A 17,516-nucleotide genomic window follows, 5' to 3' on the forward strand; every position below is an offset into this window, starting at 1 on the left:
TTTCCATGTATATCTTATATTGTGGTTTGTTTGGATTGCTTTGATCTGTTTCTAGTTTATATTTCTTTTTGTTTATCATTTGTGGGTAAAACTGGAGATTGAATCTCGGATTACTGCGTTGTTGGCGTGTTGCGCAACAACTGGTATCAGAGCTATTTGTTTAGTTTTATTGGGTGTGATGACAGAAAAAGGGAAGACTAGAATTGAGAAGTTTGATGGTTCAAACTTTGCCTTCTAGAAGATGCACGTGGAAGATTATTTGTATCAGAAGGACCTCTATATTCCTCTAGGAGGAAAAGAGAAGAAACCAGAAAAGATGACAGATGATGAATGATTTTCATTGGATCGAAAGGCTTTAGGAACCATCCGACTCTCTTTGTCCAAGAGCATCGTCTTCAATATGTCCAAGATGAAAACCACAAAAGAATTAATAGAAGCCCTAGCCACCATGTATGAAAAATCCTCAGCGTCTAACAAGGTTCATCTTATGAAACAACTATTCAGCATGAAGATGTCAGATGGTAGGAGCGTGGCTGAACATCTAAACGAGTTTAATACAGTCATGAGCTAGTTGGAATCCGTTGACATTATTTTTGAGGATGAGGTCAGGGCATTATTGATTTTGTCCAGTTTGCCAGACAGTTAAGATGGTTTGGTGATTGCTGTGAGCAATTCCTCAAGGTCAACAAAGCTGAAATTTGATGATGTGGCCAGTTTAATTCTCAGCGAAGAATATAGAAGAAAGGCATTAGGAGTTTTAGGGGATTCAGTGAATGCTCTAAACGTTGAAGGAAGAGGAAGATCGCTGAACAAAGGAGGTAATAAACACGGGCAGTTTAAGTCGAGGAAGAAGTTCAAGGGACCGAAAGACAAAGACGGGTGCTGACATTGCGGCAAGAAGGGGCACATGAAACATGATTGCAGGGCACTCAAGAAACAAGATGGAAGCTCTTAAGGCGGGAAGGATTTAGTGAATCTATCTGAGAAGAGTGATACAGAGGCGTTGCTCTTGTCTTTTGATGCGAGGAATGAGTCTTTGGTTATAGACTCGGGTGCTTCGTTTCATACCACTTCATGTAAGGAAGTTCTGTGTAATTATGTATCAGGTGACTTCGAGAGAGTCTACCTAGGTGATGATGAGCCATGCAGTATCGTTGGAAAGGGAGACGTTCATATAAGTCAGAAAGATGGAACGACTTTGAAACTGAAGGATGTCAAACATGTACCGAGTTTGAGAAGGAATCTGATCTCAGTAGGGCAGTTGGCCGATACCGGTTATGTGACGACATTCACCAGTAATTCCTGAAAGATCACAAAAGGTGCCTTGGTGATATCTTGAGGCAAGAAGGAAGATACTTTGTACGTGACTTTAGGATTGTATAGTTCACTCGCAGTCGCATCAACTGGAGTGAATGGGCAGTTATGGCATCAGAGGTTGGGAGATATGAGTGAGAAAGGAATGAAAGTGCTATTGTCAAAAGGGAAGCTACCAGGGCTGAAGTCTATTGACTTAGAATTCTGCGAGGACTTCGTGTATGGAAAGCAGAAGAGGGTAAGCTTCAAGAAGATAGGACGCGCTCTAAAGATGCATCTGTTGGAGCTTGTACACACTAATGTGTAGGGACTGGCACAGGTATCATCTCTTGGTGGCTCACGTTATTTTGTTTCTTTTATTGATGATGCTAGTAGAAAACTGTGGGTATATTTCTTAAAACATAAATCTGATGTATTTGATGTATTTAAGAAGTGGAAAGTTATGGTAGAAAACGAGACAGGTAAAACAGTAAAATGTCTCAGATCTGATAATGGGGGAGAGTACTGTGATAAGAAATTTGAGGATTATTATGCAGCAAATGGAATCAAACATAAAAAAAGATTCAAGGGACACGACAGTAGAATGGTATAACTGAGTGCATTAACAAGACCATCCTTAAGAGCGCCAGGAGCACGAGGTTACATGTAGGATTGCCCAAGACCTTTTGGGCAGATGCTGTGAATACGGCCGCATATCTCATCAATAGAAGTCCCTCAACACTATTGGATGGTGGGCTACTAGAAGAAACATGAACTGAGAAAGAAGTGAACCTTTCACATCTCAGAGTGTTTAGTTGCACTTCATATGTTCACATTGATGCAGAGCATAGAAAAAAGCTGGATGCGAAGTTCAGGAGGTGCACGTTTATAGGCTACAGGCAGCATGATTTTGGCTACAGGTTTTGGGATACAGAAAATAGAAAAATTATCAGAAGCAAGGACGTAGTCTTCAATGAAAAAGTGATGTATAAGGACAGTATGCAAGAAAATAAGGCCGATGAGAAAGAATTCGTAGAGCAAGAAGAGTTACCGGACACGGGTGTTACAACGCTATAGGATGATCATGCACAGTAGCATAATGAGGCAGAGCCACAGACACCGGTTGTGAGGAGGTCTACTCAGGAGAGGAGACCCACGATCCAATACTCACCCTTCTTACATTATCTACTACTGACAGATAATGGTGAACTAGAGTGTTTTGAAGAGGCATTCAGTCAGATACACGGGTTAAGTGGGAGCAGGACATGGATGATGAGATGGACTCTCTTGAGTCTAATCGTACATGGGAGCTAATCACTCTACCCAAGGGTAAGAAAACTCTTCATAACAAGTGAGTTTACAGACTAAAGAAGGAGCACGATGGTTCAAAATGGTACAAGGCCAGATTGGTTGTGAAAGGGTTTTAACAAAAGGCAGGTATTGATTTCACTGAAATATTTTCACCTGTGGTGAAAATGTCTACGATTCGTATGGTTTTGAGTATAGTGGCTACAGAGGACTTACATTTAGAGCAGTTAGATGTTAAGATAGCCTTTCTTCATAGGGACCTTGAAGAAGAGATATATATGTATCAACCGACAGGATACGTGGCACCAGAAAAGGAGAACAATGTGTGTAGATTGAAGAAGAGTCTATATGGCCTGAAGCAGGCCTCGAGGCAGTGGTACAAGAAGTTCGACAGTTTTATGTCGGGAAACGGTTACAAGAGATGCCATACTGACCACTGTTGCTATTTGAAGAGGTTTAATACGTCATACATCATTCTTCTTCTGTATGTTAATGACATGTTTGTGGCTGGTTCAAGCATGAAGGACATCTTAGATCTCAAAAGACAACTGTTTAGAGAATTTGCCATGAAGGATTTAGAAGCTCCAAAATAAATCCTAGGCATAAGGATAAAGTGTGATAGGAAAAATAAGAAACTAATTTTATCACATGCAGAGTACATAGTTAAGGTACTTGATCGATTTAATATGGGAGGTGCTAAGCCGGTTAATACTCCATTAACCAACCACTTCAAGCCATCTAAGGAGCAAAGTATAGAAACGTAGGAGGAACGGGACTACATGGCTAAAGTCCCATATGCGTCAGCTATTGGGAGTCTCATGTATGCTATGGTGAGTACGAGGCCAGACATTGCTCAAGCAGCGGGAGTTGTTGCAGGTTCATGAACAACCCCTGAAAGGAACATCAGGAAGCTATGATCCTCAGATACATGGTAGGTATTGTGGGGTTATGTTTTGGAGGATCGAAAATTAAGCTACAAGGCTACATAGATTCAGATTTGACAGGAGATATCGACAACAGAAGAAGCACTACAGGTTAATTATGTCTTTATTCTGGGTAGTGCTGCAGTCAGTTGGGTCTCTTAGTTACAGAAGATAATATCTATTAGTACGATGGAAATAAAATATGTTGCGGCTACAGAAGCATGTAAGGAGATGGTATGGATGCAAGGTTTCATGGAATAGTTGGGTAAAAAGTAAGCAGATTGCAAGCTGTACAGTAATAGTCAGAGTGCAATACACTTGGATAAGAATTCAACCTTTCATTCAAGGACCAAGCATATTGCCATCAGATATTACTTCATACGTTCGTTACTGGAAGATGGATCGATTACTCTGGAGAAGATTCATACAAGTAAAAATCCTGTGGATATGTTGACCAAGGCGGTCACACGAGAGATGCTGAAGCTCTGTTCAGCTTTGATTGGTCTTCAGGCTTGAAGACAGGGATGTGTTGTATTTTGTATGTAGAAGACGAAGGTTTATGAGAATATGTCTCCAAGTGAAAGATTGTTGAGATGTGGAGCCACATTTGGAGGCCACACGACCAGTCGTGGGCCTTGCTCGACTGGTCGTAGACTGGCTCGACTCAAAGTCCAACGAGCATCAATTTTTTTGGTTCCAAGGTGCTCGACTGGTCATGGCCTATACTCGACCAGTCATGGTGTCTGCTCGATCGGTCGTAATTATGCAGATTCATTTTCGAATTTGATGCAGATTGCAGATTTTTGTGTCCCCTTTTGTAAGGGTGCGAAAGGGAAGTTGTCTAAACTGTATATAGGTGTCCTTAGGGCTTTTCTAGTGTATTGAAAACTATTGGAAAATAATTCTAAGGTGTTGGCAAAGGGTTTTCTATGTACTTGAAAGGGAGAGGTTAGTATTTTGCCTTCTAATCTTCATTTTTCTTCATAGTGAAAGTTTGCATCCATGGTTTTTTTACCCTAGTTTGGAGTTTTTCCATGTATATCTTGTCTTGTGGTTTGTTGGATTGCTTTGATCTGTTTCTAGTTTATATTTTTTCTTGTTTATCGTTTGTGGGTGAGATTGGAGATTGGATCTCGGTTCACTGCATTGTTGGCGTGTTGCGCAACACCTAGCTACAAAATATTTAGCCTTTCATTAGTTTAATGGGCCTTGTTTTTGTATTTTTTGGTTAACGTCCCATAACTAGCAGATAGAGTAGATGTCACACACATCATGGTGGCCAAATGGATGTTGCTATTGCATGCCTCGATTCATACGTTGAAAACAACTCTGTTTCGAAAATTCAGCTGGAGGCAGTTTCAGGCCCTTCATAATTGGGAGTCACACATTTTGAGTGTGGCTTGCGCCACCTGAATGCCCTGTGGATTTAATGCACATATAATGTCTAACAGGTGGCTTTTATTTTGACAATGGATCCCAAAAATCAGGGAGATATAAAAGTCAAGTGGACTACATGATTGGAATGGAATGTCTTTGTTTATTTACACCAAAGTAGACCTCGCCAACCCAAACATAGAGTTGTGCACTTGATGGATAGTGGATTGATACATATGAATTTGTTTCCTTCATCATAATGCATGTCACGCCCAATATGTGTCTATGAAAGTCACTGTAACTTGTGTTTGGCAAATTTTAGAGCGATATATATACTTAGCAAAAAGTAAACTTTTCGAAGACCTAATCCGATGACTCTTTGAGAATCCTCATGTGCGCACGATGATTTTTTTTTATTTTTATAATTTCTATAAAGCATTAAATCATAAGAACAATCTAAATCATACATGCACTTCACTGCGCACGCAAATTGTAACATCCTGGATTTTCACTATTTTGGATTTTCAAAAATCCTTAAATTTTTTTTTAAAAAATTAACTTATATTATCACTTACTAACCGTTAGTACTCAACGTTAGCTTATACATGAGTGGTTCAGTCTGGTCACGATCAGACCGGGTGCAGGCCATCAAGTTAGATGATCGGTTTGTACTTGGCGACAACTTGTGTAGGCCGTGTAGCAGCTGAGGAAGGTTAGAAAAATCTAAAAATTTAAGAAAGCATACATCTCGCTGGGCTTGTGGTCTAACGCGGGCCACGAACCTAGTGGACACCCAGAGTTGAATTATCCAAGCTGTTCTCGCGGCACTTGCCAAATGCAACTCACCCAAGGCCATTATGGAAATCTGGCACTTGTCAATGGAGTGGGGATTCCGGGTGTATCAGCCGTCGGATTCCTTCTAAATTTACGGTAGAGGTCTAATGTGATTGCCTGGGCCCGCCCACAAAGTCTGGGCCCCGATCGTGCCATAGTGACTGTTGATCGCAAATCAGAACTGTGCGACCAAACCTCATATCTGATCGTCCCCAAATTTTACATGGCCCTTCAACGAGCCATGGAGCACCTATCTTATAAGTTTCATGGTCAGAGGACCACCAAAAATGCCTCGATTTTTCAAATGAGATCTACCGCTCATTGGTGGGCCACTAGTTCCAAAACTATAGAATAATGCCCGTCTCACTGGGCTTGACGTCCATCGTGGGAATCGAACCTAGGTACTGTCCAGAACCGCTCAACTTGAGCCAAAGGATGAGTGCATGAGAAGCACAAATACCCTAAAGAAAGGAGCTGAAACTTAAGTGAATTGAGTCGTCTACTCTTATGCAAAGTTGAGGATTTGGGACCGTTTGTTTGCGACCAAACTTCACAAATGGATTAAGGATATTTTCTTACTCATATCCGTATAGCAGCGGCCCCGATCGACCATCGGTGACCATTGAACAGACTTCTAATCATATCCGTCGATCGACACGTCTAAATGGCGGGCCGATTGTATCTGTGCGTAGATCATCACTAGGGCTAACCATCCAACGGTGGGTGTCGACTCCTACACCCTATAGTGGGCCCTAAAGGCTAGAAAAACCCTCCCATATGGTTAGTATAGTAAAAACCTAACACTTGGAGCTATTTGCACCAAATCTGGCATTATAAAAGGGTCTCATTTGGGGCACCCCTCTCCTCATACGAATTTGCCCTAGAGTAGAGAGGAGAGAAGAGAAAAAAAGGGAGAAGAGAAAGAGGAGAAAGGAAGAGAAAGAGAGAGGAAGAAGAAAGGAAAGGAGTATGTGGTAGGAAGTGGGGCCCATGGAAGCTCAACCTTACAACTCTCTACCTATTCTCCGAGGAAACCTCCACCAAACCTAGCCATGCCAAGAAGCGAAGGTAAGAATGATATATTTTCCTTTAATAGAGCAACTTAGTGTAGATTTCTAGACATTAATGTTGTCTTTCTTAATTTTGATTTAGGAAATAGTGGTTTTACCCAAATCCCCCTAAGGTCTCAAAGAATGGAAATCTCCTCTTAAGGTGCAGACTATTATCCTTAGGTGGTCTAGCACCAATTATAGTAAGAGTTTAATGATTTTGTTTGTTTGCGATGTTGTATTGGAGAATCTAGAGAGAACCTAGGAATTGTATGCTTGTTGAAATTACATAGATTTGCATGTTTAGTTCTCAAATTAGTGTTGAACTTGCCTCTCACATGATCTAGTGTATGGATGATTGTATGCTCATGTTTGTTTGATTCTTTTCCCTCATATGTGGTTTCACAGTGTGTATGATTTATTACTCTTGTGTATTCGATTCCTTGAGATGTAGGAAGTGCTTAACTTCCTCACAAACCCACACAACTCACATGCACTTTGTTACATGTCAATGATAGCTTGCTTGATAGGAGGGTTTGATTCGTATGATTGAGATGTATGAAAACATGATATTGCTATGCTAGTTGATAACCTAGATAGTTGGCTTGATATGGATCACCATCACATCCTTGGGTTGGTCAGGAACATGAGAAGAGCAAAGGTGGCCTCGTGGGTAGGACCGCCTTGAGGCTAAACCCATGGATTTGGGTGAGTGCGTGCGGGCGACAGTAGTTAGACTACATGGGTTGCTTGCACCCGATGCCGTTCCACCACGTACTTACCTGGACACGTGCGGTCTAGCATACGGGTCTCCTAAATGGAGAGACACTTAAAGGAGACGTCTAGCCTCTCTCTCCTGAGGTTACTCTCCCTCTCTACAATAAGATGCTATAGTACTCTCCTTCTGATGTTAATAAGGAGCAGTTCAGATTTTAAGAGAATACTCAAGTATGGTGCTTCACCATCCTACAAATATAGTTGTACTTCATTGTGAAGAAAGTTCATTAATTAGTCTCATGTATGCAACACTCATCATCTACTCCTTTTACTTTCTAGGCCAATTTTTTATAAATTCAAAAACCTTGTGCTAATCAAGCATTAGACAGTTAGATGATTATCAAGTGCAATAAAATAAGTGTTAATAATTAAAACAAAACTTTAACAGTTAAAACTTTTGTGAAGCCAATTAGAATCTTTTTAAGTGCTAGGCCTAGCAGTAAAATCACTTGACACGTTCCTAATTTAATTAAATCTGTCTCTAAATAAGCTCTAAGGTAAATCTAATAGATTTTATGTTGGCTTGTGTAAGAATGTAAAAATAAATGAACTTTGATGGACATATCTAGCATCACTCACTTTCAATGACTTCTAGAAAAACTCATAAAGCGAGCCAAAACCATCCAATCAAGATCCAAGATCCAAATCTATACATGTGCTTAAGTCTAAAGATTGATAATCTTTCGCTTACCATCAAGTCCTTGATCATATGATCATAGTTCAAGCTAATGGGCCATGAAACTATTGAGTTCAACTGAATTCGTACAAATGTCTAAAGATCTAATATCAGGATTCCATGTGGGATAGGGAGAAAGGCACAACCAATATTAAGTTGGCTCCTAATGGTGGAGACATCCCATCCTTACCCAAGTTAGTCCATTCACATAGAATGATAGTAAGTCTTAAGCATAATGTCCATAGATGTGTTTCAATAATTTGTGTTGCTATGGCCGATCAAGGTACTAAGATCCAAGAAACAAAACTTTCCTCAATCAATGACTACTATGTCTAATTTCAAGTTCTTAAGAACTAGAAGGATAACTCCTCACACAATCAATAACTCCTCACACAATCCATATATATCATTTAATTAAATTTAAGGCAACACCAATGCTAATGGATCACGACGTACATTGGGTTTTCATGTCATAACTCCAATAGTGGGGTGACAAATTTAGGGCAGGGTTTTATGAAATCCATAAATTTTAAAATCCCACTATATTCTTCTTATGATATTTTAAAAAAGATATGTGGAAGTTGTGATCTCCTAAATGGATGTGAATTGCTTGTGCCCCCACCAACAAAAGTGTGGAAGCTCTGTGAGGTCCATTGTAATGTCTAAGAGAAATCCAATCCATCCATTAGTTTCAGAAGCTCATATTAGGACATGCGAAAATGATACAAATTCTAAACTCAAGTAGCACACCCCACAAGAAACAATGTGGATTAATTACTCCATCAGGTTGATGATTCAGATTAATCTATAATAAGAGCTAATAGCTCATCGCAAGGTCTAATTTCATTAGTAAGTACTCAAAATTGACTGCCTCCTAATATTGGTAAAATATGATTGCATAACTCGGGCTAGGGGTTCTCAGGGTTACTTTCTCTTAGTTGGGGGAAACGACTTAACATGCATGAAAGCCACATCTATCATGAGGTACACCACCAGTTTTTTTTTTTTTTTTTTCATGGAACGTTAAGATAAGGCTAATTCAACACCTAGGTGGGGCACCAAAAACATTATACCAAGAACCTCTAAATTCATATGGTATGACTCATATGAGTTATGGAGCACTATTATTTTTGAGTGTAGTACTTTCATCCAACCGAAACACATCAATGAATGGGTTAGATGGCCCTGCCCTACATAACTAATTATCGACGTTCCAACCAACCTCAACTTTTCTCTATGGTACACCGTGTTGGCACTTCATTTGTTTTCGGTCACGTGTAGTATGCGTGGGTGTGCCAGAAGTGATAAAGTGGCTCAATCCAAACTAATCAACTTTGACTCCAAGCGCTAAAAGAAGTGGATACGTCCAATTTGAATGTATATGACTAGATTCTGAGAAGATCGGTCGCTTATTCAGTCACTTGTAAAATTTTCTAATGATCGGATGATAATCAGATGGTATGATTCTTCCTCCAAGGATGGGTTGCCTTATGCCTTTCACAAAAAATGACTTTCAGAATACTAGTGTAATTAAACAAGAGGAAAAACTTACAATTAATCACTAGGCGCAACTAAAAGAATGCATCTCTTGAAAGAACTGTATGATATTGGTTAGAAAACAAATCTAGCGTATGAGCATAGATTTGGATTACAAATAAATATTATAGTTAATAATTAATGCTACTTAATTATTGCTACACTTACGATAAGCTAAAATAAAAGATAGATTGATAGATTTCTTTGGTTTGATTGGTAAATTAATTGGTTGTTTAGATTGTTTTTGCTTCATTAGATTCCTCTACTATTTATAGAGTTTTATTGTAGCTTGTTCTTCTAGATACTTCTTCCATTATTGTAACAGTTACATAGCTGAAAAGCTTTTATCTAAATAATTCTTTTTCTTACGTTTTCTTTTTTGATTGTTCATCTTCTGTCACCCAAGCTTTATTTCTCTCGATTGTCTTTTGTATTTAGAATTGCTCAACCACATTTCTTTCTTCGCTCATTAGACATTTTAGTAAATCGACTACATTACTCTGTCGACCATCCATTGACATATAAAATTGAATTTACACCAGCTATGATTCCATAAAAAGTGCTCCAAATATATTGAAGATCTTTTCATCTACCTCATATTTCTCATACAATGCCACATGTCTCCATCCTATTGGATTTTTCTAGAATGGCCAGAAATAGGGTACGAAATTGCCCCTCACATCGCTTCGCTTTTAGGGAAAAAGGTGAAAGCAATATTGATTTGTTGCCTAATGCAATAAATGCAATAGGCCATTATTCCAAACACTGTCTCATCATTGATTCTACTTAACCGACATTGTACCAAAAGATATCCTTTACCTCACCCTTTTAAGCTGTCCATATGACATGTTACACAAAATTGTATCGTATGAGGAGTTATGATTATTCTTCATTAATGCGCCCATATCACGATAAATACATAAGCATGACTCTAAGTTGGTGTGCTTCTCTTCCTTTACCTTTGCTTCTTTCTCTTGCATCGAAAATCTTTTTTTTTTTCCAACTTTTTCCTCTCAATTATCATGGCTGCATTGCTTTCTTCTTCTGCTCCAACTTTCCATATAGAATTGTTTATCAAAGATGTATAAGAAAATATGTTTTAAATCGAGGATTCAAAAATTTCAAATCGATGAATTATATGAGTCTCAATGAAATTAATAATTTCTTAATGTTTTGTTCTTAACATGGACTTTGCTTTTACCTATTTGGTGAAGTAATCTATCATCACAATAATAAAACTGTGCCCCTTAGATGATGGAAAATAAAACTTTCCTATCAAATCAATATCTCATCCTTGAAATGACTAATTAATGTTTGACAATAGAATTCAATTCAATCACGAGAACATGCTATATTAGTCAATGTCTCTAACATGCTTCACATCCTTTAGCATCAAAAGAGAGCACATATTATAGAAAGCTTTAGACATCCTTCATGAGCTTCAGTGGAATGAGAGAGAGAGAGAGAGAGAGAGAGAGAGAGAGAGAGAGAGAGAGGTACTGTGAGATCATTCTTGTCTCACCTCCTTCCTTCTCCTTGTACATTTGTGGACGGTGTGCATTGACCTTGGCATCTATCATAAGATCTGACGAGGGCTTTCTCAACTCTTGGTATTGGGATAAATTGAGTGACCTCTTAGGTTGGAGGAGCAACATCAAATCAAAATCATTTACATTAATTACAACCTTTCACAATAAGTACGATTTAAACTATTCCTTGCTTAGATTGGTTTTAAAAATATGATATGATTATATACGGGTAGTTCTACTGAAACCCACTAATCCAATGCATACATAAGGAGAGGATACATTAGAAACACAAATATCAAACATCAATCGACACAAACAAGGTTCAACGGTGGACATACTCATCCCCACTGTTTCCTATGTTATTGAGCCCAGAGTCCACCTGGATTTTGGGCTTAGGTCCTAGAATGAGCTGGTGCAATGAATGGAGGAAATGGATGTGACATAGACATCATTATCATCATTACCCAAACTCCATGTAACGAATTTGTTATAAATTAGCGTCTGATTTCTTAGTGCACGTGAGAAAGAAAAGGGTAGTTTATTTTGAAGTTTTTTTTTTTCCAAAAAGGAGAAACCCGAGATCCACGGGTTCGCCATATCATTGAAAAAAGAGAAAGATACAACCTAGAAGGGATTCGGGTGGTAGAAAGGCACCAAAAAGCTAAACAACCCGCCTATCGTGTCTATACAAGAATAAATAATCCCCTAAGACCCGAAACGAAGGGGAGCTGCAAAACAGGCGAAGAACAAGTGGTGCGTGCGTGCGTGCGAACAAGAACGGCAGAGTTACCACCCCCCAGAACCATCCAGAAGAGCTTAGCGAGGGAGGTCACGGATAGGCCCGAGATAACCCAAACCCACCTTATCAAGAAATAGAAGCCCTCGGACCTGGGGGGGAGATCCCGGACATGGTGAAAATCCTTTTCAACTTGGTGGTTACTACCTTCTCTAGCCAGACCATCAGCCGGGCCATTCCCTTCCCTTGCAATGTACGAATAGGAAAAGACGCCCTGTCTTGTCAAGTTAGCAATCCGATTGATCTAAGTTTTCCATCTCCTCGATAAAAGAGTGTTAGCAGATATACCGTCAATGACCACCTTAGAATCTGATTCTACAATGGCCTTGGTTAGCCCCATCTTCAGACAAAGATGGATGTTGTCGTGAATCGCACGGAGTTCAGCTCCGATGTTGGAACCCACCCCAAATCCATGATAGAAGGCGAAGATGAGGTTACCAGCGGAGTCTCTCCCCACTCCTCCACCACCCGAGGGGCTCGGATTTCCTCTCGAAGACCCATCCACATTCACCTTGATCCACCCCATTGGAGGCCTGGACCATCTGATAATACCAGAGTGGGCGGGATAATGAGGGATCTCCAAAACACGATGAGGAGGGAAACTCAGCAGTGTGCCCTCCAGGGGAACCCAATAAGCTTTTCCAATAAAATTTTTATACAGTACCGGATGAAGAGTTCCTTCATCGGGATGTTGTCAAATCAGGCCGCATTTCTCGCTTTCCAAACTACCCAGAGGATGGTGATGGGGAGGAGGTTACGGATGAGAGCCGGGGCAGAACCCGAAGCGTGGGCCCTATGCCATTGGAGAAGCCTTCCCTCTAAGGACTGTTAGTTGAGGAAGGGGATACCGCAGTAAGAGCTGAAGAAATGCCATGCCATCGTAGCCTGCCGCCCCTCAAGTAATAGGTGGCAGATTGATTCTTAAGCCAGATGCTCGAAGGATCTCGGGGCACAACAGTTGTAGCAGGAAGCCAGCTGAATCCCTTTGCTTTGGATTCTTGCGTTCATTGGGAGAGCACCCTGTAACAGCCTCCAAACGAATAAGGACATCCTGGGAGGCATTAACTTGTGCCACATCCAAGATAACCAGCAAGCTGTAGGACCCCGGAACCTGGAAATAGACCAGGCTGACTAGACAGAGGACCCAGAGGGGTTGTGAGGCGAAAACCTTAAAGCAGTACCTGAAGAAGTGGCAAAGCCTCTATGGACTATCTGCTCAAAAATCTGTTATGACAGAAACAAACAAACAGCAGACGGTGGAAGAGGGCCAGCCGGGCCTAAGAAATCTCTGATTTTTAGCATGCGTAGATTAGTTGGAATGGGATCGGAGGCTAGTCGGTGGAGAGGCCCTATACCTGTCCAATTAACCTCCCAAAGATTCTACTCACCATCCCCAACTTCCCACTGCGAGTTCTCGTCGATGAATGGGAAATGGGTTCTGATCTTCTTCCAAAGAGGAGAGACATTTTTGCAGCATCCACTTGCATCAGATGGGAGAAGGTCATTGGCATACCTGCTGCGCGTAAATTGGACCCAGGGCCCGATCAAGTGGCCGTGTTTTGCTGCCCAGGCCAACTTGAGGTGCAGAGCAGTCATAACTTCCTTCAATTTCCTGACTCCCAACCCTCCTTCTTCTATTGGGGATGTAATTTTCTTCCATGCAATCCACGATAATTTCTTTTTCCCCTCAGCCCAACCCCAGAAGAATCTGACGAACTTTTGTTCTAAGTCTGCGATAACCCGGGCTGGAACATGCACAACTGCTAACGTATGCATTGGAATGCTACGGAGGACATTTTTGATCAAAGTCAACCTACCTGCTTGCGATAAGATTTTGCCCCTCCACCCGCTGATGCGGCCTTCTACCTTATTAAGGAGCGGTCTTAAATCCGCCTGCTTCAACCTGCCTTTAGACAGCGGAACTCCTAGGTATGAAGTCCCAGAGGAGGCCTTTGAGATACCCAGGTGACGTTGGATAGCTCTAACCCTCCCTATCGACAGCTTATCATTGCAAAGGAAACAACTCTTGCTCAGGTTAATTTTTTGCCCCGAAGCAGACTGGAAGACGTGTAGGAAACGCTTGATTGAAGTGAGGGATGCATGGCTGCCGTTGATGAAAAGCAAGGTGTCATTCGCGAATAGCAAATGAGTTAACAGTGAGCTACCACGGTGGAGCTTAAATGGAGGGACCTAGGCTCTGGCCACAAAGATGTTGAAGCTCCGAGAGAAAGCCTCAGACGCAATAAGAAACAGGCGGGGAACAACGGATCTCCTTAGCGGATGCCTCTGGAAGATTGGAAGAAACTCGACGCCTCGCTGTTAATAAGAACAGAGAACCAACAATTTTTCCAACAAGCTTCCATCAGTCGGATAGATGAATCATTGAAACCAAATTTTGACAGAACTTGAGAGAGGAATTTCCAATTAACCCGATCTTAAGCTTTTTCCAAGTCCAATTTAATACTGTGGTAGAGTATGATGATTGATGCAGATGCAAGCACATGTGGCATGTGTTAACTCAAATTAAAACCGACTAAGTTGTGGAATCTAATGTCCCCATGTCACGGTCCCAAAATGAAATCAAATGAACAAACCTATCATCTGATTTGTGAACACTTATTCATTAAAGGGGCGTTCTCAACAAAAGAGTTGTTTTGCAATTTATAAAAAAATAACCCGTCGAATCTATTCTAACTTCCATTAGAGAAACCTAAGGAAAAGTATCTTAGTGATAATTAACCACATTAATGAGGTAGGTTAATAAAATTTGCTTTTAAAAAAAATGGTGCTGATAAATAATTTTGTAATAATTAGATAATGATTTGTAAAAATTTCTAAATTAAACTGCCTGAATTGTGGAACACGCTTTATGCATGTCATGTCCCAAAATCAGATTGGTTGAGCACTCCTAACTTTTGATTTGAGGACACATATTTACTGAAATATGGCCATTGGATTTTCTTTCTTTTTTCTTTTTCTTTTTCATTTTAACCGTGAAATGAAATAAATTACTGTAGCAGGGTCACATAGGAAGATGGCAGCTCAAGTCCAAAGTGGAACGCTTAAGAAAACATTTGGTAATTTTTTAAAATTGTTTTTAATTAAACCTACATGCTTCTCTTTGATTGGATGTCTACCGTAAGTTACGGTAGGCCATTACATGGACCTTGGCCAGATCTTCGCCCTTGAGATAACTAGGGCCCACATGCCCCTCATCAAACTAATTTCATGAACAAAGACTAGGATTGTTCAATTAATTTAATTTTGTGATGATGTTTATTTTCAGTGATTCCCACAATTTGGAGGTTAAATATGGGTTAATATATTCCATGTGTACAATTTCTAAATATCTGCATATCAACCTTCACACCCAGCCAGAGTATCAAATAACTCCCCAAAATAAAATTACCAACTATTACAAACAAATTCAAACAACAAATCAAGCAACAATGGCTACACAAACAAATTCAAATAACAAAGCATAAGAAAATAAAAAATAAAAAAATCACACACATGCATCTCATCTACGGACAATACACACGTCCTTCTCTATAAGCCAAGGGAGGAATACTCTGTGGATGCCTGAAAACGTTGTTTGGATCAATCGACGTCTTTGCTCGCACCAGCCGATCATAGTTTCCCAAGAAATATTTCTCACCCCAAGCCCTTGCAACCTCCACAGCTTTAAACCCATGCATGTTGCAATCCGACCAGTCGATCACACCAAGATCAAGATCAACGTTGTTAACGTACAAAGCCCTGGGACCAACGGAAACAAACGGGCCCATGTACTCGTAAAGCTTTCTGATCCCATCCAAATACTCACTACTCCTCCCATCCTCCTCTTCCCAATCCACGAAATACTCAATAGCATAGAGGTTTCCTACCCTATGTGGGAAAGCTATTGCATCACTCCTTATCCTATTATTGATTCCACCATATGGGTCTAAAATCAGAGATGCCTTGGACTGTTTTGCCAACATATCCAAAGCTCCTTCCAATCCAGCCACTGGTATTGGGGACCTCACATAGTCAGCTTTTGACTTAGAGAATGCCTTTTGGTACGAAAACCTTCTCTTTAAGTCTGCCACCGTGTTCACGTTAGGGTCAGCCCTTACGTAAATGATGCCTTCCACCCAGGACATTTCTTTGCAGTCTTGCATGGTCACACCCAGCTCAGGAAATGCCTTATTTATGGTAGCAAGAGCTGAAGCTGTGGGCCCAAGGTAGGAGCCCATGAAAGTGAATGATATTGTGTTGGTCCTGTTGGATGTTTGTGGGTTGATGACTACTTGTAAGAAGAAATCGTCGTCTAATTCAGGTGCAACCAGCTGCCATTTGTGCCACAATCGGGCACCTTGACTGGTTGTAACGGATTTTCTGATTAAGAACACCGTGACAGTTCCGGGTACACGAAGTAGTCTGATTTTCCATCCGACAACTGCACCCCAATTACCGCCTCCGCCGCCTCTGATGGCCCAGAAAACTTCCTCACCCATCGACTCACGATCCAACAAATCCCCGTTCGAGTCGACCAAGATCACATCAACCACATTGTCAGCTGCTAGCCCATACTTGCGAACTAATGCACCATAGCCACCTCCGCTGAAGTGGCCCCCACTACCAACAGTAGAACACAAGCCAGCTGAGAAGCCATGATGCTTGCTTGACATTGCAATTGCATGGTACACTTCCCCTAATGTTGCACCACCTTCGACCCAAGCGGTCTCGGACTCCAAGTGCACCGATACCTGGTTCAGGTTCATAAGGTCTATGATCACAAATGGGCCATCAGCGATGGACGATAAGCCCTCATAGCTGTGGCCCCCACTTCTTAACCTGATCTCACACGACCACTTCCTCGAGCATTGGATTGCCGTCCCCACCTGATTTTTATTTTCAGGTAATACAACAGCAATGGGTTTATTGACATTTGGCTTTGTGAATCTGAGGTTTTGGTTAGAGGCAACAAGGAGATGCAAGTAGTCTGGGGTGTAAGAGGTGGTGATGTTAGTTACACCCCCATCTGATAGGCATGAGAAAAGGTCTTCACCATGGGCGTACGATAGCAGGGAGCCTAGTAAGAGAAGGAAGAGTAGGGTTGTTTGGCTTTCCATGTAAGAAGAGGAATGTGAAAGAGGTCATGCAATGCTAAAGGAGGGAGAGAGAGAGAGAGAGAGAGAGAGAGAGAGAGAGAGAGAGAGAGAGAGAGAGATCCAAAGAAGAAGATTGTTCTTTTTTGTTTCCAACATGAAAAGGCTATCCATGTATTTATAGAAGTAGGTCATTCCTAAAAAGGTTGTCCTTTGACAGTATCAATCTACTTATTATATTAATTTTGACAGTATCAATCCACTACTTTTCCAAGAAACTAATGGCAAGAACAATCTTAATCTTCTTATCCTTTTATCTTTTGCTTGC

The 17,516-nt window shown here is 40.8% G+C and overlaps 1 protein-coding gene across 1 annotated transcript; it reads right to left on the reverse strand.

The window, feature by feature from the left end:
* Positions 1-15,601: 15,601 nt before the first annotated feature.
* On the reverse strand, positions 15,602-17,212 carry LOC131224120 (berberine bridge enzyme-like D-2). Its single transcript, XM_058219669.1, has one exon. The coding sequence runs from the start codon at positions 17,210-17,212 to the stop codon at positions 15,620-15,622; it is 1,593 nt and encodes a 530-aa protein (XP_058075652.1). The 3' UTR covers positions 15,602-15,619.
* Between the last annotated feature and the right edge of the window lie 304 nt (positions 17,213-17,516).

The sequence above is a fragment of the Magnolia sinica genome, chromosome 13, assembly GCF_029962835.1.
Source record: "Magnolia sinica isolate HGM2019 chromosome 13, MsV1, whole genome shotgun sequence".
NCBI lineage: Eukaryota > Viridiplantae > Streptophyta > Magnoliopsida > Magnoliales > Magnoliaceae > Magnolia > Magnolia sinica.

What these genes read in the sequence shown, in the direction of transcription:
- LOC131224120 (XM_058219669.1), bottom strand. Translation starts at nt 17,212, where the DNA reads ATGGAAAGCCAAACAACCCTACTCTTCCTTCTCTTACTAGGCTCCCTG.